Raw genomic sequence first — 24,493 nt, forward strand, 5'->3', positions numbered from 1 at the left:
CTTAAGTTACACAGCACCTAAGAAAAGACAGCTCAGAATCACCTAGTTACAGGTAATCTCTGGAACAATATTTTCTTTAGAGAAGTGATTTCCAGGACAGTTTGGAACATTAATACTCCAAACATGTGCTTCCCTGGACTTTCACCTTTATAGTTCTGTTGTTCAGTATCTCCAATTAGTTCTCTGAACTCCTAGATTTCATATTTCCTAAAGGATTTAGAACCATTAAAGAGATTTTAAAATTGCATTTATCATCTTGACTGCCAAACTACCTTCATACAATGTCTTACAAAGCCTTAAAATCTACTCCAAAAATTGGATTTCTGACAATGCCTACTTGTAATGTCATCAAATTCCCTTCATTTTAGATTACTGTAAAAATGGTTTCCCGGGACCTTCTAAAATGAAGTTAATTTTTTTTTAACCCTCTCATCGAACTTGACCAGTATACCAGTTTATTTTACAAATTCCTACTAAGGTCCTGGATTAGTGTATTTTTGCTATTAGTGTTCCAGCTTATACACTTATCAACTATATGAAATAAGATTCCTAGTTTTAAAAAGTGTCACTGAGACTTTGTGTTAAAGGGGGACTGATGGGAGAAAGAAAAATAGAAAGGAAAGGCTTTCGACAGCATAATCTTCTGAAGCAGAGAAGGCCGTGCCTGTCCTGAGGGACCTGCCCATAAAGCCTCACTTCATGTGCCCTCCATCTCACTTTTCTAAAGAACACCTGTTTTTAGGAAACTACCACACAAGGGGGCAAGAAATGAAATCCTGAAGGCTATGAAACCTTCATGCAATAGGAATTTCTGTTAACAAGAACCAATTCAATATTCCTTGTATTAAATGTTGTTGTTCAGTCGCTAAGTTGTGTCTGACTCTGCCACCTCATGGTCTGCAGCACGCCAGGCTCTCCTGTCCTCCACTGTCTCCCAAAGTTTGCCCAAACTCACATCCATTGAGTCGGTGATAATATCCAACCATGTCATCCTCTGTCCTTCTCCTCCTGCCCTCCAAGTTTCCCTGCATCAGGGTATTTTCCAATGAGTCTGCTCTTTACATCAGGTGGCCAAAGTGTTGGAGCTTCGGCTTTAGTATCAGTCCTTCCAGTAATAGTCCAGGTTGATTTCCTTTAGGATTGACTAGTTTGATTTCCTTACGGTCTTTACAATTAAATATCAAACAGCAACAAAAGGGACTTTCCTGGTGGTCCAGTGGTTAAGAATTCGCTTTGCCATGCAGAGGATGTGGGTTCAATCCCTGGTCGGGGAACTAAGATCCCACATGGCATGGCCAACTAAGCCTGTGCCCTACCTACAGGGCCCACCTGCCACAACTAGAGAGTCCTGATGCAATGAAAGATCTGGCATGGTGCAGTGAAGATCCTACATGCTGCAACTAAGACCTGAGGCTGCCCAACAAATAAATATTTTTAAAAAACAGCAATAAAATACAGAACCAATGGAAAAAGTGAAATGAACCCTCAAAAAAAAAAAAAAAGAAAGAAAGGAACAGTTTTGGGAAAAGAGACAACAGTTCAACGGCTGAGGTCAGATACTAATGTGCTAACTTCTGCAGTTTAGGGGAAAGTCATTTGGGAATAGAGCATGTGAAAGCAGCGGCGCCCCCTTCATTCAATCCATTTACTCAACAAGTATGTGTGGTCCTACTATGCGCCATACACTTAGCAGGCACTGAAAAGTCAACGATGAATTCAAACTTCAATGAAAATTCAAAACTCAATGGCAGTTTCTCCCCTTCATGATCTCTGTTCTCAAAGTAACACATAAAAACATTTTCTTAATGAACATAATGACTAGTCTGAGTATGTAGGAAAATTTTACTTTGAACCTTCTGATGACCAATTATTGATAAGACAGAATCTCCCTTCTTATTTTTCTATTTTCCTGTATCAGGTCTGTGTTAGTCTTTATCTCTCAGGAACAGGTATATGAGGAAGCAGAAAGTCTCTACTTGTTTACCACAATCAGTTAGATTAACTGTGTCCAAAATACAAGTGGGGATTTTCCAAAAGAGAATCAGGGAAAGAGGCTACCTGCATCATCACTAGCTGTGAAACAGCATCTACTCCGCCTTGTCCAAAATATCCTTTCAAACACTTGAAAACTATTGAACGTATGGAAAGCTATCAAATTCGCCCTTTAACCAAAAGTTACAAGCTCTTTCAATCTTTTTTAAAAAAATGCATATTGTGTTGTTGTTGTTGTTCAGTTGCTAAGTTGTGTCCGACTCTGTGACCCCATGGACTGCAGCACACCAGGCTTCCCAGTCCTTTACTATCTCCCGGAGTTTGCTCAAATTCATATCCACTGAGTCAGTGATACTATCTAACCATCTCATCCTCTGCTGCCCCGTTCTCCTTTTTGCCTTCCATCTTCCCCAGCCTCGGGGTCTTTTCCAAAGAGTCGGATAGTTGCATCAGGTGACCAAAGTATTGGTCGCTTCAGCTTCAGCAACAGTCCTTCCAATAAGTATTCAGGGTTATTTCCTTTAGGATTGACTGGTTTGATCTCTTTGCTGTCCAAGGGACTCTCCAGAGTCTTCTCCAGCAGCACAATTCAAAAGCATCAGTCTTCAGGGCTCAGCCTTCCCCATGGTTCAACTATCACATCCATACATGACTACTGGAAAAACCATAGCTTTGACTATACGGACCTTGGTCGGCAAAGTGATGTCTCTGCTTTTTAATACGTTGTCTAGGTTTGTCACATCATAGTTTCAAATTATATATATAAATCTCTTAAAATTTATAGATAATATATTTTATATTTATGTATTTTAAAACCATTTATATACTTATATTTATTATGCATTTACTATACATAAATATTATAAATAATAATATAGTGATATACATAAATAAGTAAATAAGTAAATAATATAAATATAACATAAAAATAGAAATAAAATACCATCATGTTCACAGGAAGGTCACATTTGCCACTGTCCTACCCCCGCAAAGCAGGATGCTCCTAAGGGCCAGTGTTGGCCTGGGGACTCCTCTCTGGCCCAATACAGGCCTTCTAAGAGCTATGCCAAAATTGCCTTCAGACCAAATCCTTCCTTTTCTCTCTTCTTTCCCAGGTGACAGACCTGTATCCCGATTTTAAGTCTTCCCCATCCTTGCTGCCCCTTTCTATGGGCATTTCCCCCCAATTAACCTGTGACATGTCTAATAATGTTTTGCCACTGTTTCTGTCTTGGTGTTTGCTTCTCAGGAAACCCAAATGATACACCAAATATCAAAAAGACCAAGTCCACCTTTATGTGAAAGCTATCCTTGAACAGAGATGCAGAAATTCTAAATAAAGTAGAAAACCAAATCTGGTAATATACAAAAAGTATCATACATTAGCAACAATCTTGGTTCAGTTCTATAATGCAAAGTCAATTTAACATTTAAAAAAAAATCAATATAGTTCACTATGCTTAGTTGCTCAGTCATGTCCAACTCTTTGTGACCCTACGGACTGTAGCCTGCCAGGCTTCTCTGTCCATGGGATTTTCCAGGCATGAATACTGGAGTGGGTGGCCATTCCCTTCTCCAGGGGATCTTCCTGACCCAGGGATCGAACAGGTCTCCTGTTTTGCAGGTGGATTCTTTACCGTCTGAGCCACCAAGGAAGCCCGTAATTCACTATTTTAAGAGGTTAAAGGAGAAAAAAAGTCCAATGATTATCCAAAAAGACGCAGAAAAATTCAAAATTCATTCATGGAAGAGATATACCACATTCATAGATTGAAAGATTCAATATTTCAAATATTCAACTAGTGTAAATTATATAAAACCAATCAAAATTCCAGAAGAATTTGTATTAGGTTGACTAAAAAGTTCATTCAGGTTTTTCCATAATATCTTGTGTGCATGTGTGTTACTGCAAATGGACAAAAATAGCCAATCCAAACTTGAAAACAAAACTAGAAGACTTATTCTATCTAACAGCAACCCTTATTATATAGCTGTAGTAATTAAGATCAGTCTTGCTCCAAAGAAAGTGACCAATGGAATGGGACAGAGTTTGGCAAACTCTTCTGTAAAGGGCCAGATGCTAAATATTCTGGCCTTTGCAGGATTCATACAGTCTCTGTCTCATATTCTTTTTTTAAACAACCTTTTAAAAATATACAACTATTCTTAGTTTGGAAGCTGTACAGAAATGAGCCATATGTCAATCCCTGGAATAGAATAAGGTCCAGAAACCAACCAAAACATATAGAGACACTGTGTGATCAGGTGGTACTACTGAGCAGTAGAAAAAGTACAGATTTTTCACTGAATATTGCCAGGCTGATTCATATCCATAATGGGAAATATCTTCATGACTTTGTAGTAGAAAAAAAATTTCTACAATAACATTCAAAGTATTAACTTTATAAAAGAAAAGATTGATAATCTGGGATCTTCCTGACCTAGGAATTGAACTTGGGTCTCCTGTATTGCAGGCAGATTCTTTACCATCTGAGCCATAAGGGAAGCCCTAATCATAAAAGAAAAGATTGATAATTTGGACTAAATTACAATTAAGAACTTCCCTTTATCAGAACTACTAATAAGAACTTCCCTTTATCAGAATTACTAATAAGAAGTTGAAAGGCAAGTCAGAGCAGAATATCTGCTAAATACAAAACTAAGAAAGTCTTCATCAAAAATATTTGAAGATTCCTACAAATTAATTATTTAAAAGGACTGATAGCTAATAACCAAATAAACAGTAATCAACTTCATCAATGTCAAGAAACTTTAAATTAACCCAAATTCCACACCACCACACACTCACTAAAATGAATAAAATTAAAGACAAATGTCAAGTGTTAGTAAAGATACGGAGCAACTAGAATTCTCATACCCTGCTGATGGATGTGTGAACTGGTATAATCACTTTGGAAATGACTATAGTGTTAGTCATACCTACCAAATGTGTGCATACCTATGTGCATACCTATGATTCAGTAATGCCATTCATTCCTAGATATACATACCCACCAGATATGAGTACATATATGCATAAAGTACACGTAAAAAGATGGCTCACAGTTGTACTGCTTAAACAGCTGAACGCTGGAAACAAATCTAAATGTCCACCAACAGTAGACTGAATAACCGAATCGAATACGTTTTTTGTTTTAAATCAACTTTCTTATGACTTAACATAAAATGTGCCCATTTAACAGTTCATAAGCTTTTTTTACATTTGTAAATGTACACATCCATGCAACCACCACAATCAAGATCTAGAACCTTTCCATCAAGCCAAAACTTCCCTTGTGCCCCTTCCCAGTCAATTCAGGCACCCGCAGATTTGTTGAGATCTGTTTTTCCTAGAGCTTCACATAAATGGATTAGACAGTGTGTACTGTCCTGTGCTTGCCTTCTTCATTAATCAAAATAAAGCTTCATAGGAAAAGCATGAGAAACCAAAGAAGATAAATGAGATTTCACCAAAAGTTAAAATTGTGTGCATCCAAGGACATTATCAAGAAAATAAAAAGACAACCTACAGAATGAGAGAAGATATATGTAAATCATATATTGCCAATGGAAATGCAAAAATGGTGCAGGTGGTATGAAAAACAGTTCAGTAGATCCTCAAAATGTTAAACAAATAATTACCACATGACCCAGCAATTCCAGTCCTACATATATACCTCAAAGAATTTAAAAAGAGGAATGTAAACAAATACTTGTATATGCATGTCCGAAGCACTAATCACAACCATCTAAAGGCGTCTTCCTAGTGACTCAGACTATAGAATCTGCCTGCAACATGGGAAACCTGGGTTCAGTCCCTGAGTCTGGAAGATGTCCTGGAGTAAGAAATGGCAACCCACTCCAGTATTCTTGCCTGGAGAATTATGGACAGAGGAACCTGGTCGGCTACAGTCCATGGGGTCCTAGTGACTCAGACTGAAGAATCTGCCTGTGATGTAGGAGACCTGGGTTCAGTCCCTGGGTTCGGAAGATCCCCTGGAGTAAGAAAATGGCAACCCACTCCAGTATTCTTGCCTGGAGAATTATGGATAGAGGAGCCTGGTGGGCTACAGTCCATGTGGTCACAAAGAGTTGGAAAGGACTGAGCAACTAACACTTTCACTTTCAAAGGCAGAAACAGCTCAAATCAATGGATAAACAAACTGTGGTATGTACAAACAACATACCATTGCTCATCCATAAAAAGGAACGTGCTGCTGCTGCTGCTGCTAAGTCGCTTCAGTCGTGTCCGACTCTGCAATCCCATAGATGGAAGCCAACCAGGCTCCCCCATCCCTGGGATTCTCCAGGCAAGAGCACTGGAGTGGGTTGCCATTTCCTTCTCCAATGCATGAAAGTGAAAAGTGAATGGGAATTCGCTCAGCCGTGTCCGGCAGCCTACCAGGTTCCGCCACCCATGGGATTTTCCAGGCAAGAGTACTAGAGTGGGGTGCCATTGCCTTCTCCGTGATATATGTGACACAAACATTAACACTAAAGTGGAAGAAGCCATAAGAAAAAGGTTACACATGTATGATTCCACCTATATGAAATATTTTGAATAGGTTAAGTTCCTTGGGGACAGAAAGCAGATTGGTGGTTGCCCAGGACCAGGCCAAAGGGAGAACAGTGAATGACTGCCTACTGGAGACATGGGTTTCTTTTTGCGCTCATGGAATGTTCTGGAACTAGATAGAGGGGGCAGATACACATTGTACACACGCCTTTTAATTCTGTGCTAAATGTCACTGAATTGTTCACTTTAAAATGGTGAACTTTATATTAGTTGAATTTCACCTCAAGAAAAGAAATGTTTTCGACATGGATCCCTGATGCCACGTGTAGTGCACAAGCAGATATACCACAATTTAGTCACCCATTCATATGCTGTGTACTATTTTGGTCAGCTCAATCCAGTGTTTTATTTAATATGAAAAACCAACTATGAACAATTCTGCACAAGTATTTTGCAGGCATGTTTCATTTATCTTGGGCAAATACCTGTAAGTGCTCTTATCATTTCATGCACACACACACAAAACAAAAAAAAGTGTTATCTGTCATTATGTAACTGAATCAAAGATGAAAACCAATTGCAGACATTAAAGTAATGATGTTTTATCCTTAAGCCCAGCAGATTTAAGCCAACAGTACATGTTCAATTATAAAAACAATGAAGAAGCTAAAGAACAAGTCTGAAAGGCTAATACAATGTTAACCAAATTTTATCTGAAAGTTGAATCAGTGATTTTTTTTTTTAATACTGCTTGACTTTCAAGGGACCAGAACCCTCTTTATTACACATTTTCAAGAATGAATTATGTGAGAGTAAACAGCTTTCTGAGAAGCTGGGGTAGGAATTGAGAGAAAACTCTAGAATCAGACTGTTCAGTTCTACCACTTGCTATGTAGACACGTTGTGCTCCTATTACCTCATCTTAAAAATGGAGGTGTAAATGTATGGCAAAAACCACCACAATACTGTAAAGTAATTAGCCTCCAATTAAAATAAATTAATTTTTTAAACAATGGAGGTGATAATATCCATCTCAGAAAGCTGTGATGATTAAATGAGTTGACCACACAGAGTCTTAGTGCAGTAACTGGCACATTGTAAGTTAGCTGCTGTTGCTGCCACTCCACCCCATCACCACCGCCATCATCACCACCCCGACCGTTATCATCACCCCATCACCACCTTCATCATCACCATCAGCACCATGAACATTATCATCAATTCTACTTTGTAAAATATTTTCAAGACAGCTTAAGACACTTATGTTCAACTGAACAGCACCAGATGTTAATAAATGTATGTAATTAGTATATTTACCAAGTTATTAGTATATTTACTATATGCTAATATGGACTTCCCTGATAGCTCGATTGGTAAAGAACTAATATACCAAATATTAGTATATTTACTAAGCTATATTTAATATAACTACCAGAGGAATTCAAAGCTCAAAAAACTTAAATTTCAGTACAATTAAAAATGGATCCAAAGAGGTTCAGTTAATAATGCTCCTTTTCAATGATATGAGATGAGTGAACCCCACTCAGTATTTCTACATTTCAAAAGTAACAAGAACACAATCTTGACACCCTACCACCATGCCACAGACCATAGATCTACGCATAATAAGAATTTCTTCTTCTAACCGATTTTAAGGTCCATATTTTAGTGTTCTATTATCCTGAGGGAATAGGTCTTCAATCTATTAATGGAAATCAATGGCATAAAATATACTCAATTTTCTCAGCTCTTCAGAATTTAGCTCTTCATTAAAGTGAAGAACATTTGCTCTCTAAACATAGTGAGTACTGTTCATTAAATGATGAACTAGGCCAATTATATTTCTCTCTGGGGGAATTTGGAATTATTATGATAAGAGAGGAAGGAAGGAAGGAGATGGTGAGCATGTACTTTCTACAGCGGTCAGCACATGAGACAATCATGTATAATCAAAACTATCTGTAAACATTATTTAAATCATCCTGTAAATAGTGGAGTTTGGGCCTCTGGAAGATCATACTTCAAGATTTTGTTGTTGATACTCTGGTTTTAGCTGCTTTCCAGGTCCTTTTTCTGGTGTCTGGCACATTTGGGTATCCTAAGGCAGAGAGTGAAGAGGAACTAAAAAGCCTCTTGATGAAAGTGAAAGTGGAGAGTGAAAAAGTTGGCTTAAAGCTCAACATTCAGAAAACAAAGATCATGGCATCTGGTCCCATCACTTCATGGGAAATAGATGGAGAAACACTGGAAACAGTGTCAGACTTTATTTTTGGGGGCTCCAAAATCACTGCAGATGGTGACTGCAGCCATGAAATTAAAAGACATTTACTCCTTGGAAGGAAAGTTATGTCCAACCTAGATAGCATATTGAAAAGCAGAGACATTATTTTGCCAACAAAGGTCTGTCTAGTCAAGGCTATGGTTTTTCCAGTGGTCATGTATGGATGTAAGAGTTGGACTATGAAGAAAGCTGAGCACCAAAGAATTGATGCTTTTGAACTGTGGTGTTGGAGAAGACTCTTGAGAGTCCCTTGGACTGCAAGGATATCCAACCAGTGCATTCTGAAGGAGATCAGCCCTGGGATTTCTTTGGAAGGAATGATGCTAAAGCTGAAACTCCAGTACTTTGGCCACCTCACGCAAAGAGTTGACTCATTGGAAAAGACTCTGATGCTGGGAGGGATTGGGGGCAGGAGGAGAAGGGGACAACAGAGGATGAGATGGCTGGATGGCATCACTGACTCGATGGACATGAGTCTGAGTGAGCTCTGGGAGTTGGTGATGGACAGAGAGGCCTGGTATGCTGTGATTCATGGGGTCGCAAAGAGTCGGACACAACTGAGTGACTGAACTGAACTGATGCTGTTTAACTTTGAATTTGGAGATGCCCTATTTGTTTTTTAGAATTAACACATCTTCCCAAGGTGGCTTAGGCATGGGGAGAGTTCTATTTCTTGCCACTAAAATATCCTTCATTAGAAAACTCTAACATAGTCTATAGAGCTGTTTAGTTAGAAGTGACTGCAATCACAAAATACAAATTTTTACTACTGAGAAAGTTTACAGAATCCCTAGATATCTTTTTTCCTACCATTAACATGCTTGAATATAAAATGTAATGCTGAAGTAGAAATCCAACAGTTATTGAAGCATCCAACAAAATGATATACAAATTTTAGAATCTTGGAAGTGTCCCTACACCTAAGCTGAGCCAGAATTTTTCTCATAAAACAAGTAAAAGAGAAATAATGGTAATTACAAACCTTCAATTATTCTTATTTTGACTATTATGAAGTTATGATTTAAGGGACAACAGGATGTCAGCAAGATAGCAATTATTATTATCACCAAAAAATATTTTTCTACCTCAATGGCCTTTTTCTTGTATACAGCATCTGCATTATAGTGCAGAAAACTAACCAACAAGAATGAAAAATCTTAAAAATCCAGAGAGTACACATATATACAAGATATGAGAAATAATATATAACCGAATATAAAACTTGGGTAAAGGAAATATTCAGAAAGTTAAGTGGCAAAAAGAGACTCCACTAAATTGCCAAGAGTAAAAGAACAACAAAACAGAACCTTTCAACTGTTGCACAGAATTCTGGCAACCTAGCAGGATCTCTTAGGAGCTTGAATAAAATTCTGGGAATTCTTTTCTCTCCAGTGATTCTAGGCACTGACTCAGATCACTGCACCGGAGGCTGGGATTCTAGTTCATCAAATAAAATTCATAGAAAAGGATTTTGTAATCTCAATACTCTTGAAAATAAGTCTGAAAAGGAAATGAGACTATAAAATGAATATTGAAACATTCAGCTGAATCAAAATAACAGATTACAAGTCGTCTGTCTCCAAACAGGTTGTATTTTTAAAACAGGTCTATAAATAACTGTTCTCAAGTCAGAAGAAATTTTTTCACAGAGAATATGTTCTGACAGACCATCCGATCAGTTTATTTGAAATGGTGCTGTTAGTACTAACTGTAAGTTCAGTAGGCCCCTGTGGACCAGCCGGTGACCCCCCACTGCCAACTGGGATGACAAAAGCAAGCCTGGCCCTGAGCGGCGAAAGGACACAGAGCACCGGGAACTCTTTAAACCCATCCAGCTTCCCAGGTCCGCTGCCAGCCGGCTATTCAGGCTCCAGGAACAAGGGGCGGTTGCTTCTGTAAGATGTCTCTGGGGCCTCTGAACTTGGTGCTTCCCTGACCTTCTTGTGAATTCTTTGTCCTTCAGTGTTCACAAATATGGAACTTTTGTTTTCAGCTTTTTCAGTTCAGAGATATTTCACAGAATTAATTTCCTAATGCAGTAAATGTATCTGGTATTTATCTACTAATTCTTGACACTACATAAGTCAAACAATTTAAGTCAACAGAACAGCTTCAAAAAGATGGACTTCATACAAGCCTGATTTGGAAAGTCCAGCTCTGTCACTTAGCTGTGTGATCCTAGGCAAATTACTTTACAGCCTTTTCACCCTCAGTTTCCTCATCTACAAGAGGGGAGTATTGTCTTACACCGCAAAGCATTATAGCAAGGCTTAAATGGGATAATGGCATGTATTGATTCCTAGTATAAAGTCTTTGATCATGTATTAATTTCTACCACCCTCCAAAAATTTTTTTAAAAATCAAGCAGTTCTCCAAGTATATTACAAACATACCTAGATGATTGCTTTAGGTATTCTCATAATTCCATATTCTTCTTCTTATGAAGAAAACATACAGATGTTCCAGACTTTATAAATAATCTTAATTTGACAGATCTTGCTTTGCAGGAGATAAGGTGCTTGAATTTATATCTCTCTTATTGTAAAAATCTTAGCTATGTCGGGTTTATTTTAAATCTTTTATTAGCATTTTAGGGCTTCCCTCATAGCTTAGATGGTAAAGCATCTGCCTGCAATGCAGGAGACAACAGTTCAATCCCTGGGTCGGGAAGATCCCCAGAAGAAGGAAATGGCTACCCACACTCCAGTATTCTTGCGTGAAGAATTCCATGGACAGGGGAGCTGGCAGGGTACAGTCCACAGGGTTGCAAAGAATCAGACATGACTGAGCGGCTAACACATATTAGCCTTTTAAGTTAAATTGTTAACCAAGCTTATAATTATTATCTCCCTCCATCTGTTGGACTCCTGATAAGTTTACTGCATTTCAATTATTTACATTCTTTGATTTTTAAGCTATCAACTATAATTCTTTTAGTTATTAATATACTGACTGTATTTTCTTAAACTGTTAATATTTTTATTACATATGATTATTCCCTCATTGACAGCATACAATGCCAGTAGAACAGCCAGATGATTTAATCTCAAACTATAGTGGTAACTTTCAGATCAAAACTCAGTTATGAGGGATAATAATCATTAAAGATCACTGGATATGTAGTCTTGAATATCCATTCTCCAAATAGTCTTAAGTATTGTCACCAGATCAAGCTGGACTGTTGGGTAACTGTACTGTTTTATTGCTCATCCCTATAACCTAAGGTTTTTCAACTTTGGCACTATTAAATTCTGGGCCAGATAATCCTCTGGGGGTGGGGTCTTTTGGGTGCATTGTAGGATTCTCACCAGCATCTCTGACCTCTCCCTGCTGGGTACCAGCAGCACACCCTCCCTGCCACACCAACTGTGACAACCAAAAATGTCAGCTGATGTTCTGTGTATCCCCTGGGGAGAACATCTGTCCCCACTTGAGAAGTTTAGACCAAACTTTAGACCAAACTGGACCACGGGCTTTTGAAATCAACTTACGCTGAGGAAATTGTTAAAAATATTCATGTAAAAGGATGGTTTGAGGATGTTACTTACTATATTATCTTTGTTTCCATTATGAGGAACCACAGGAGAAATCTGTCTCAGACTTCAGTGCAAACCAGATGTTGTTTTCTCATGGACAACATGAATCCTTGTGCTCAGTCACTCAGCCATGTCCTACTCTCTGCGACCCCATGGACTGTAGCCCACCAGGCTCCTCTGTCCATGGATTTCTCCAGGCAAGAATACTAGAATGGGTCGCTATGCCCTCCTCCAGGGGATCTTCCCAACTCAGGGATAGAACCTAGGTCTCCCGCATTGCAGACGGTAACTGTGAATCCTCAGCTAATCCTTAAATAATAATCCTTCCTTCTTTCCCTCTTTTTTTTTTCCCCACTGGGAAAGCTTCAAAGCAAATTTACAGCCCATCTTTGATAACAGTGTAGGATCTATAACACACATTCATGTGGACTAAACCTCCTGAGTGTCAGTTTAATTCATCTTTTCCCTCATGAAAAAATGAGGCTTTTCTCATAGCTCAGTTAGTCAAGAATCCGCCTGCAATGCAGGAGAGTCCAGTTTGATTCCTGGGTCGGGAAGATCCGCTGGAAAAGGGCTAGGCTACGCACCCCAGTATTCCGGCCTGGAGAATTCCATGGACGTATGGTCCAAGGGGTCATAAAGAGTCATACACGACTGGGCCACTTTTCACTCTCCCCCATGAATATTTTAATCTCATTTTTATTTTAGTATAATACGTGCATGTGAACACAAATTCTCTTTTCAATGAGATTAAATATAAATTAATAAATAAACAGTATTTAAACTGTAAATTTTCCCAGCAGACCACACCCTTTAGTCTCACTTATCCATGCCAGTCCAAATCTTCAGCTGGATCTGTATCTTTTAAGTTTTCCCTTTTAAATGTTTTATTCTCTTCAGTCAAAACATATAATGAAACCTGCTCACTTCAGTGAACAGATATGTCAGAAATATAATCATCTGCAGATGATTTTACAACTAAGCTCTTCTACATTTATTAGCAGTATATCTCTCCCAGTAGAAACTAGAACACAAGAGGCGTTAAACTCTAGGTGCAGTGCGTCTGGTAAGTAGTCCAGGCGTTAGCCCATCAGTCCACAGGGTGATGGGGAGACAGAGCACCCACGCCTTTCTCACGCTGATGCTGGTTCTGTCAGTTTGCCTTTCGCCACTGAGGCCAAGTAACATTTGGAATCCATCCTGAGCCCTGGAGCATGACAGATGGTGACACAGGAGTGGCCCATCTTGCACTACGGTGATAACTATGAAGGGTCCTACCTCACCCTGCACACTCAGATTATTTCTCATAGTACTGAAAGAAACCATTTTCCTCTCATTTGAACCCTGAACACACCACCTCAAATCAGAGATGCTATTACAAAGGTGTATCAACTGGGGAGAGGATGAACACTGTATGGCCTATTCAGGCAGGGGAAACCACTCAGGAAAAAATAAAAAGGAGTACTATTAGTACCTACACATACAATATGGTGAATCTCAAAAGTACTATGACAAGCTGTGGGATGGATTAGGAGATTGGGATCAGCATACATATACTACTATGCAGAAAGTAGGTAACTAAGGAGAACGTACTATATAGCATCACAGCACCTACTGTGGTGACCTAAATGGGAAGGAAATCCAAGAGGGGATGGATGTGTACACGTGGCTGATTCTCTTTCCTATACAGCAGAAACGAACACAACACTGTAAAGCGACTATACTCTTATTGAAAAAAAAAAACAAAAAACATGCCAAGTGAAAGAGAAAAAAGAGTACACATTGTATTTTCTGTTTATAAGAAATTTGGGAAGACGCAAAACTCATCTATCGTGACGTACAGCAGATCAGTTGTCCAGGGCCAGCAGTGTTGACGGCCCAGCGGCACAAGGGAACTTTACGGATGATGGAAAGGTTCTTTTCAGAATCACACCTTGATTGGACTGGTGGTTTCCCAAGTGATGTATTTATCAAAACAAAACCTTAAGTAAATAATACATTTAACTGGTGCAAATAGGTATTCTTGCTAAAAAGGCATCGCTGCAAACAAAAGATAAAACATCGGACAAAACCAAACTGAAGAACACTGTACAAAAAAAACAAAGTTTCAAGGCCACGGATTTTAAGGAAAGACTGAGAAGCTGTCACAGACTACAGGAATCAAGGGGTCATGAAAAGTGAATGCAATATAAAATCTGGGAACAGAAAAGGGGCAAAATCCAAATAAATTCTGCAGTTTAGAGAGGAGTGTCATACCAATACTAATGTCTTGATTTTCTTAGTTGTACCATAATTATGTTTTTAACGTTGGGGGAAGTTGAAAGAAAGAGTATACAGAAACTCATCACTATTTTTACAAGTTTTTAAACACCTAAAATTATCTATAAATAAGTTTTTAAAATAGGTGCGTTTTATTGTGTATAAATTTTAACTCATTAAAGTTCATATAAAATTAAAACAAAAATAAAAACGGCAGTTTTTACTAAATAACCCTATCCTTAGGCTGATTTTCCTTTCAAGCCCATTAAATATGTTTAAATCAAGAGTAACTAGAAGAATCAAAATATTTCTCAATATTTGAACCAATAAATCTAGTAGATAAAATACACACCAAATCACTAAATTTATAAGATTACTAATTGCATAAAAAAGAACTCAGAATTACTTTCCTTAGAACCATGATACGTTCCCCTACATAACACTTACATATAATTGACAACAAAATCATCACACATTCAGATCATGGTGACACAAGGGAATCCATAAAATCTTGAAGACTACAGTAAAAGTGTTTAATTTCTATGACTTTCACATCTAGAGACTCTTTTATACGTGGACTCCAAAAACTAAATCATCTCATTGAATGTTACTTAAAGAAAGGTAGGAGATGAGTAGAAAAACTATCAGAGAAAAATTAAAACTTTTATAAACATACCTCCTCTGTTGCCATTTTCTTCATCCTACAAAACAAAAAGTATAAATTCATGTGAATACATGTTTAAAACTGGCAAAATCACAGCAAGGCTCAACTAAATTCAAATTGCTCGCCTGAAAATGTGCCAATTACAATCTCACTAACAATGCCTTTTGCCAGAAGGATGAAGCTGTCATGCATGGAGATGAAAAAGCTTCAGGTAAAGCCAATTTAAGGAGGACAACAGAAGTTCAGTTTCTGACATACTGAGTGTAAGCTGCCTAAAACAGACATCCAAGGAGAGCTGTCAGAAGCGGGCAACTGTATGGATGAGGCTGGTACCTGGAAGACAGGGCCGGGTTGGTTCATCACTTATGTACTAAACCTTAAAAAATGTGCCTTTCAAGGCTACTACAGCACTCAGAACTATCTTTGGATAAGTTGGTTCCAAATTGCTATATCTTTAAAACTTTGAGGTTTATCTACTTGCTTGCATTCATTGCTACCATGCTGTCTTGCCATGTTGTCTACCTCTAGCTGGGAAATTAGAAATGCAATTTTGAAAACCTAGCATAAAAATACATTTATTCAAATATTTGTTGAGTATCATATGAAAAGCAATGTACTATGTACAATGTACTATGGAACGAAAAACAAACATTTAGTGAAGGGTTGATAATTTGTTATGTAATTTTTGACCTTTATTTTGGCTGCCCAAATACATAATTTTTTTTCCTGGTTACAAGCTCTGTTCTGAGACTGTTCTGGCAACAAGGCTGCCAGCTACGTAACATAATAAAGACACTGTTGAATTAATGGTACATTTTCTGAAAACTCTACAATATTAATTTTTATACATTCCTTTGAAGTGGATGAACAAGTTTTCAAATTGAAAAGATTTCAATAAATATTTTCCATGTAAAAGTTATAAGACTAAGACTTATTTGCAAGAACATCTGTGTTAAATAACAGCATTAATCGCTAAGGTTTAATGAGCAATTACTGTCTGCCAATTTCTGTGCTATTTTACATGTATTATATCACTTAATCAACCCAGCCACCCGTGAGGAAGGTGCTGTCACTGTCTGTTAAGAGACTCATTCAAGGACATAAAGCTGACAAAGAGCAGAGATAGGATTCAAACCCAGACTCTTTTGACTCCAAAGACTGTGCTGCTAACAGTTACATTGAGCCACTGAAATTTCTAGAAATATTTTCCAACAATAACAATGCATTTTAAATCTATGTTTGGTAAAATTATCTTTTAAAATCTGTACTCTCTATATCATCACGATCTAATACTCTTCTTCAAAACAAAACCCAAAGACAAAAACAAAATTCTCCTTAATATGTAATTAAAGCAAGGGACTCTATTACTCTCCTACGTGACCTAGTATCTAAGTTATACTACTTAAGGCATTTTTTAAGGTAAAGTAGATGTTTAGGGAATCCAGTTCAACTGTTTTACACATTTCAGGAACACCAATCTGGTCAGTTTAAATCCCAAAGGTAGCAATAATTCATAACTCTTAAAAATTCTTTAGTAGTTTTAAAAGTTTATAAGATATTTCCCAAGAAAAATATAGTTTAAAAAGTGTGTTGTCTTCAGAAGTAATATGATACTATGTTATAAAAGACAGGCCTAGATTCATAGATATTTAGATTTAGAAGAGACTTTCAAATCTTCTAGTACAATTCCCTTTAATTAGAATGGAAATCTAGAGCCCAAACGAAGTTAAGTGTTTTGGTCAAAGTCCCCCAAGTCTTCTGAATGTCATTATTTCCATTACACTGTTGAGCAATAGTTACGCATCAGGCATTCACGCTGGCCAAATTCAAATCCTAGGTCCACCACTTACTCATTACATGACTCAGATCAGTTTCCACATCTGTTATATGGGGCTAATAATAAAGTGAGATAACGCTCATAAAGAATAATAAAGAATACAGAACAAGTACTCAGCATGTCAGCTGCCATCACAGTGATTCCATTTGCCTTTTATTAGACCGTGTTCCTATATGTTGAAGCCTATCAGTGTAATTCACTCTAGTGAGAAGCTGTGATTTTAAATTCTGACTTGCCATCATATTACATATCTGAAAGTTAAGTATGAATCTAATTCCAATAACTATACAACTATCCAAATATTTTAATGAACTATTTCCTCTGCATGCTCTGCCCAGAAAACGTATCCCCTTTCTAGATATTAGAAAAAGCAGGATGAAGTTTAGAATTAGAAGTGATAGTAAAAAAAGATACATAGTTCAAAATGAGTATGATCTTTCAGAGGAGATTAAAGTTTTGTTCCAGAAGATGGAATATATCTAAAAGACGGAAAAGAATATAATAAAAACGCAAACAGACTGGGTTGGCCAAAAAGTCTGTTAGAGTTTTTCCATAACATCTTATGGAAAAACCCAAAGGAACTTTTTGACCAACCCAGTAACACTTAATCCTTAAAAGACAGAAGGCAGGATGAGAGGAAGACAAGGAGACAGCAACTGCCTCGTGTTCTACTTTAATTACTTCTCTTACCTTAAATGAAAACTGAATTGCAGACTCTGGGGGATAAACAATAAAATGCCTCAATGTAAAACCAAAGCCTTGAGATGTTCTTTTCAACATAACTGTTTTGGGACCTGGCCAGGAGAACATTTCATCTTCGGATGGTGATACAGTTTCACTTTGTTCTTTTCCATCTTTACTTTTTGATACCTAAAAGGAAAAGACATTTAAACGTTAACTATATAGCACAATACATTTCATCATTTGGGGGAAATGTTATGTGTAAAAATATAATAACTGAGTGCAGAGGGGAACTAACTGGAGAAAAAGAACCGTATTCTGATTCATGAACTATATGTGGCATAGAAAAATCACATAGATCATCAAAAACTCAATTTTTTCCAAGAAAGGGATGGTATGAAAAGTTAATCAGAAGCAAGAAAGAACTCCTGAAAGTGAGACATAAAATGACAGGTTAAAATTTTAAATGCAATATACATAAGCGGCATGGTTTGTGGAGATAGAACTGACACAACCAGAATAACCCCAGCAGGAGAACTGAATAAATTATAAAAATTCATACTATGGACTCTTAAGGTCATTAAAAATGATAGTAATAATAAGAAAAATGAGTTATGGCTGGGGATATTTATTATACACAGAATTTTAAAAAGAAGTCACACAAAAAAATTTAAACGCAATAGAAAAACTAAAAGACAACACAAAGAAAATCTCAGAGCATTAAGGATTAAGAAACAGAAACCACGAAAAAAACATGAAACTGTTGCTGAGTAAGAACCCTAAACATGTTGTCAGTCCAATGACAGCAAAGGACATTAGAAAATAAGAGACCAGGCTTCAGGTTCTAAGCATAAATTCAGTATCCACATAAATAATCCTTCCCAAACCCTGGCTTTCCGGTTGTGTGCTTTCCTCTCCCCTGACTCTTGGCTTTTATCTGGTCAGAAGTAAAAGCCCTCTGTAATCTCAAACCTAAGAGCCCACCCCTTCATCCCTCTCATACGTCAACCCTCACAAATTCTTCCATCTGAGGCTGACCCTACTGCCCCTTCCCAGCCCCTCACCGCCCCATGGCCTCACCTCTCCCTTAAACCAGTTTCATTTCACTCTTCTGCCTTCTCTCACCTCCTCAGAGTCATCTGAGAAAACCTAGACCTGGATAAATCAACATTGCCTGCTCTGCACCTGCGCCTGTGCAGTTGAACACAGGTAGACAAAAACAGAAAATTAAGCCGACTGCTTTCCCTCTAAGTTCATGATCACCAAGCTCACACAAGCCTTCAGTGTTGGTGTCCATTTCTCTGCAGTTCATTCATCCGATGACTATTCCATACCTTCTCCCCTGCCCTCACTTGGCGCTGATGACCCTGCTTTTATTACACCACGATGAGTCCTTTGTCGCCTTCCACATCTCCCCACCTATTTACCTCTGTCCCACGTTCTCCTGTCTCCTTCCTGTGACAATGGCTGCACTCCCCATTGCTCTAAGGTCCCACCACTTAATGGAGTAGATCCCAGTCCCTCCTCCCAGACAAGACATGGTCCCACCCATTCTTCCCTCCCTCTCTTACATCACACTTTCTCCTTATGATCTCATTCCCATGGTGCATGTGTATATTTTTGTAAGCTCTTTTATCTTAAAAGGACAGCAAAAGTCCTCTCTGACCACAGTCTTCTCCAGCTTCCACTTTGTTTTTCTACCTTTAGAGCAAGACCCCTTGGAAGTTATCTATGAATGCTATCTCCAATTCTTACTCTCCCATTTGTCTCTTAAGTCCCCTTAAATCAGGCTGTGGCCTCCCTATATCCCTGAAACTGCTTTTTTGTCAAGGCCCTGAAGGCTTCTACATCATTATAATGAACAGTCAATTCTTAGCTCTTGTCTTGGGTGACTGGTAGTTGGTGCAGGGATTACTTCCTGCTGGAAAAATTTCTCCACATGACTTCCCACACTGAATTTCCCCCTAATTCCCAGGCTCCCTCTGCTCAGTCTCCTTTGCTATCTCTTCAATGGCTCAACTTCTGAATTAAGGAATATAAGAAATCAACCCTGAATATTCATTGGAAGGATTGATGCTAAAGCTGAAATTCCAATACTTTGGCCACCTGATGCGAAGAACAGACTCATTGGAAAAGACCCTGATGTTGGGAAAGATTGAAGGCGGGAGAAGGGGATGACAGAGGATGAGATGGTTGGATGGCATCAATGACTCAATAGACATGAGTTTGAGCCAGCTCTGGGAGGTGGTGAAGGACAGGGAAGCCTGGTATGCTGCAGACCATCGGGTTGCAAAGAGACGGACATGACTTAGCAACTGAACAACAAAAGGGCTCAAGTGGACCTTTCTACCTCTACTCTGGCTTTTGGTGATATCCTCAATTTTTATCTCTACCCAGACACCTCCCCAATCTAATAGGTATCTCAAACCTAATATGTCTTGTCTACCTGGCTGTTAAGATTTTGTATGAAATTACTAGTTCATCACAGCAGTTGTGAAATGTCACCTTTAACAAATGACAAATACTTGAATATGCTTGATTCTACTACATTTTTAATTTGTTTCACTGATGAATCTTATCTATCCCTCTACAACGATATACCTTACATGAAGGTATTCAAATTAAAAAAAAAAAAAAAAAAGTTCCTGGAAGCCATTTTTCAAGAGACTTCTAAATCCTAAATATTTTCATCATAAGTCAATATTTTGGCTGTTACTAGTTAGAAAGAAAGAAAATGAAGTCGCTCAGTTGTGTCTGACTCTTTGCGACCCCAAGGAGTGTAGCCTACCAGGCTCCTCCATCCATGGGATTTTCCAGGCAAAAGTACTAGAGTGGGTTGCCATTGCCTTCTCCAGGGGATCTTCCCAACCCAAGGATCAAACCCGGGTCTCCCACATTGCAGGCAGATGCTTTACCTTTTGAGCCACCAGGGAAGCTCCATTACTAGTTAGCCATTCATCAATTTCATTTACTTTTCCATTTGGGAAGACACTAGATAGTAGCATTTCCCCAAACCTACAGTAGGGGAGACCGGACCAAGTCCATTCAACGGAATGCAAGAGTTATAAAACATAAAAATGAGCAGTGTTTCCACACACTGTCTGTGTGTTCCCAGTTGCTTCAGGTCAGTTCAGTTCAGTCGCTCAGACATGTCCGACTCTTTGCAACCCCATAAATCGCAGCATGCCAGGCCTCCCTGTCCATCACCAACTCCCGGAGTTCACTCAGACTCACATCCATCGAGTCAGTGATGCCATCCAGCCATCTCATCCTCTGTCATCCCCTTCTCCTCCTGCCCCCAATCCATCCCAGCATCAGAGTCTTTTCCAAGGAGTCAACTCTTCGCATGAGGTGGCCAAAGTACTGGAGTTTCAGCTTTAGCATCATTCCTTCCAAAGAAATCCCAGGGCTGATCTCCTTCAGAATGGACTGGTTGGATCTCTTTGCCAGTCCAAGGGACTCTCAAGAGTCTTCTCCAACACCACAGTTCAAAAGCATCAATTCTTCGGCACTCAGCCTTCTTCACAGTCCAACTCTCACATCCATACATGACCACAGGAAAAACCATAGCCTTGACTAGACGGACCTTTGTTGGCAAAGTAATGTCCCTGCTTTTGAATATGCTATCTAGGTTGGACATAACTTTCCTTCCAAGGAGTAAGCGTCTTCTAATTTCATGGCTGCAGTCACCATCTGCAGTGATTTTGGAGCCCAAAAAAATAAAGTCTGACACTGTTTCCACTGTTTCCCCATCTATTTCCCATAAAGTGATGGGACCAGATGCCATGATCTTCGTTAAGAGTCGGATATGACTGAGCGACTTCACTTTCACTTTTCACTTTCATGCATTGGAGAAGGAAATGGCAACCCACTCCAGTGTTCTTGCCTGGAGAACCCCAGGGACGGGGGAGCCTGGTGGGGTGCCGTCTATGGGATCGCACAGAGTCGGACACGACTGAAGCAACTTAGCAGCAGCAGCAGCAGCACAGTAATCAAGACTCTGAGCCACTGATGGAGACTTTGCACATTTGAAACTCATTTATCATAAATGCATTTTACCTTATTCCCCCTTCTAAGACCTGGAAATTTTGAGGGGGAGGGGGAATAACAGCAAACACCAACATGGGGGACTCAAGCTGAATCTCAGTTGCAAAAGTGATCACATAATCAGGTAGAATTTGTAGCAGGAAAGTTTTTATTCTAGGCTTAATTATCCAAAGAGATTAGTTAAGCTTTAGGTTGTGACTGAATCCTCCTTTTAAGATCCAAAGGAGAAAATTATTTTATCTTTGCATTTAAGTTCATTCCCTCCATATCTGTCTCTCTCTCAAGTTTGTATTCTCGAGTGCATTTGGTATTGTTGTTTTTTTTCTTTTAGTCGCTGTGATAGGTGTGTGGTGGTTTCTTGGTGTGCTAATATTGGCATTTCCCTAATGGCCCATCGGAGAAGGCAATGGCACCCCACTCCAGTACTCTTGCCTGGAAAATCCCGTGGACGGAGGAGCCTGGTGGGCTGCAGTCCATGGGGTCGCTAAGAGTCGGGCATGACTGAGCGACTTCACTTTCACTTTTCACTTTCATGCATTGGAGAAGGCAGTGGCAACCCACTCCAGTATTCTTGCCTGGAGGATCCCAGGAAAGGAGGAGCCTAGTGGGCTGCCGTCTATGGGGTCGCACAGAGTCGGAGATGACTGAAGTGACTTAACAGCAGCAGCAGTGGCAATGGCCCATGATAAACACCTTTTCAAGTGCTCAGCTGCCATCTCCTTATGTAATTGTAAAGCCCAAAAGAATCTCAGATATGATAGACATAAGTGAATCGTTTTCTATTACATGAGGAAACTGAGGCCCAGTTTAGCTAAGTGATCTATGTAAGATTTTTGTAGGCTAATTCAGAGTAAGAATTAAAATCAGTTCCTGAATCTGAGGCTAGAGTGTTTCTCCTGTGTCACAGTGTTTGTGCTTAGTCGCTCAACAGTTTCCAATTCTTTGCAACTCCATAGACTCTATCCTGCCAGGCTCCTCTGTCCACAGGGATTCTCCAGGCAGGAATACTGGAGTGGGTCACCATGCCCTTCTCTAGGGAAATCTTCCCAACCCAGGGATCAAGCCCAGGTCTCCTCATTGCAGGTGAATTCTTTACCATCTGAGCCACCAAGGAACTTTTCATCATTTTTTCTATTGTGTAATCTGCATAGATTTTCTCCCCCAGTAGCGCTTTGATCTAATTTATTGCTTTTATTTTTCTGCAGGACTCTAATTTTACAATTTTAAACAGTTTACATGTATTATTTTCTAGTGTATTATTATGACTTGGGCCTCAAAGCTCCCAAACATATTCAAGCTTCCTTTTTCCTCTGAACCATAAAGATAAGGCTCTAGGATCCGGGTATCATACTTCAAGTTGCTACATAGAGCCTGCTGTGTCTTATTCTACTGAGTTCTTCACAAAATGGGAGAAAATGGGATAAAGAGTAAGCAACTTCATTTTTGCTCTCTGCAGAGGAAGTTTTTTTTTTTAACGTCACAAAGCTCCGTTGTCTCAATTATTTCACCCTCCCAAGAACATCACATTGAATCCTCTGCAGTCTCCTTACCTTTTCCCTGCAAGGGAGAAGGGAGGGTTACCATTCTTCCTACATAAAGAGAGAAGATGAAAAGAAACACACACACGTGCCTTCCTCACTCTTTCTCCTCCTTACCCGCAGAGCCTTTGATCTGCCGGATTTTACACCAAGGGCAAACTGCAGGCACACAGCGAAGGGCACAGCAGCCAGATGCCTCCACTGAGAGGACCCTTCAGACGCTCTCTCTCTACACGTGTCGAGGCTCCCCACCATGAGCAGCGACGTGTGTGCTCATAGCCTCAGAGCGTAAGAAGCCTAGAAGCGGATGGAATCATAGTGGTCCCATGCCTGTGAACTGTCCTCTGATTCCCTTAGATGACTTCATAACAAGGTCACTTGATTGAGTAATAACTCAAGGTTAAAAGAAACAAAAATAAAACATAAAAACTAGATACAACAACTAGACAAAGCAAAGAGGAGTGAGAGAGAAAGTATTGGGGGACATGCTAATCATATAACAATAAAGGTAATAATAACCTCACAGAAGGGAATGCACACATGTCTGACAGCACCTTTGGGGATAATCGGAAAAGGCAATGGCACCCCACTCCAGTACTTTTGCCTAGAAAATCCCATGGACGGAGGAGCCTGGTAGGCTGCAGTCCATGGGGTCGCGAAGAGTCGGACACAACTGAGCGACTTCACTTTCACTTTTCATGTTCATGCATTGAAGAAGGAAATGGCAACCCACTCCAGTATTCTTGCCTGGAGAATCCCAGGGACGGGAAGCCTGGTGGGCTGCCGTCCATGGGGTCGCACAGAGTCAGACACGACTGAAGTGACTTAGCAGCAGCAGCAGCAGTTGGGGATAATGGAAATGTTCTCAAAGTAGATTATAAAGAAAGTTTCACTACTGTATAAATTTACTGCAAGCCACTGCAATGTACACTTACAATGGGTGACTTTTTATGGTATGTAAATTGCACTTCAACAAAGATGCTTCAAAAGAAAAACTGGCATGGAAAGTACAAAATCTAAATGTGTGCCAGAGGTGAAATATGTAGGGCTGTCATGAAAGCAAACACAAGTGAGTTAAGAAAGAATCCCTTACACACTGACACACACAAAAAATAAATAAAATTAAAAAAAATAAACATAAG

The 24,493-nt window shown here is 39.1% G+C and overlaps 1 protein-coding gene across 10 annotated transcripts in view; it reads right to left on the reverse strand.

Moving 5' to 3' along the window:
- The window catches only part of ARHGAP21 (Rho GTPase activating protein 21), a 130,160-nt gene that overhangs the window by 59,574 nt on the left and 46,093 nt on the right, over window positions 1-24,493 (reverse strand). For 9 of the 10 annotated variants that reach the window (XM_070802087.1, XM_070802085.1, XM_070802079.1 and 6 more), the window contains 2 exons: window positions 17,776-17,955; window positions 15,261-15,285 (listed from right to left, as the gene is read on the reverse strand). In XM_070802087.1, the coding sequence (XP_070658188.1) occupies window positions 15,261-15,285; window positions 17,776-17,955 (205 nt within the window). Of the gene's footprint in view, window positions 1-15,260; window positions 15,286-17,775; window positions 17,956-19,193; window positions 19,280-24,493 lie in introns of those variants that run through there. The other variant, XM_070802089.1, reaches the window with a different exon arrangement.

The sequence above is a fragment of the Bos indicus genome, chromosome 13 (genome assembly GCF_029378745.1).
Source record: "Bos indicus isolate NIAB-ARS_2022 breed Sahiwal x Tharparkar chromosome 13, NIAB-ARS_B.indTharparkar_mat_pri_1.0, whole genome shotgun sequence".
Lineage (NCBI taxonomy): Eukaryota > Metazoa > Chordata > Mammalia > Artiodactyla > Bovidae > Bos > Bos indicus.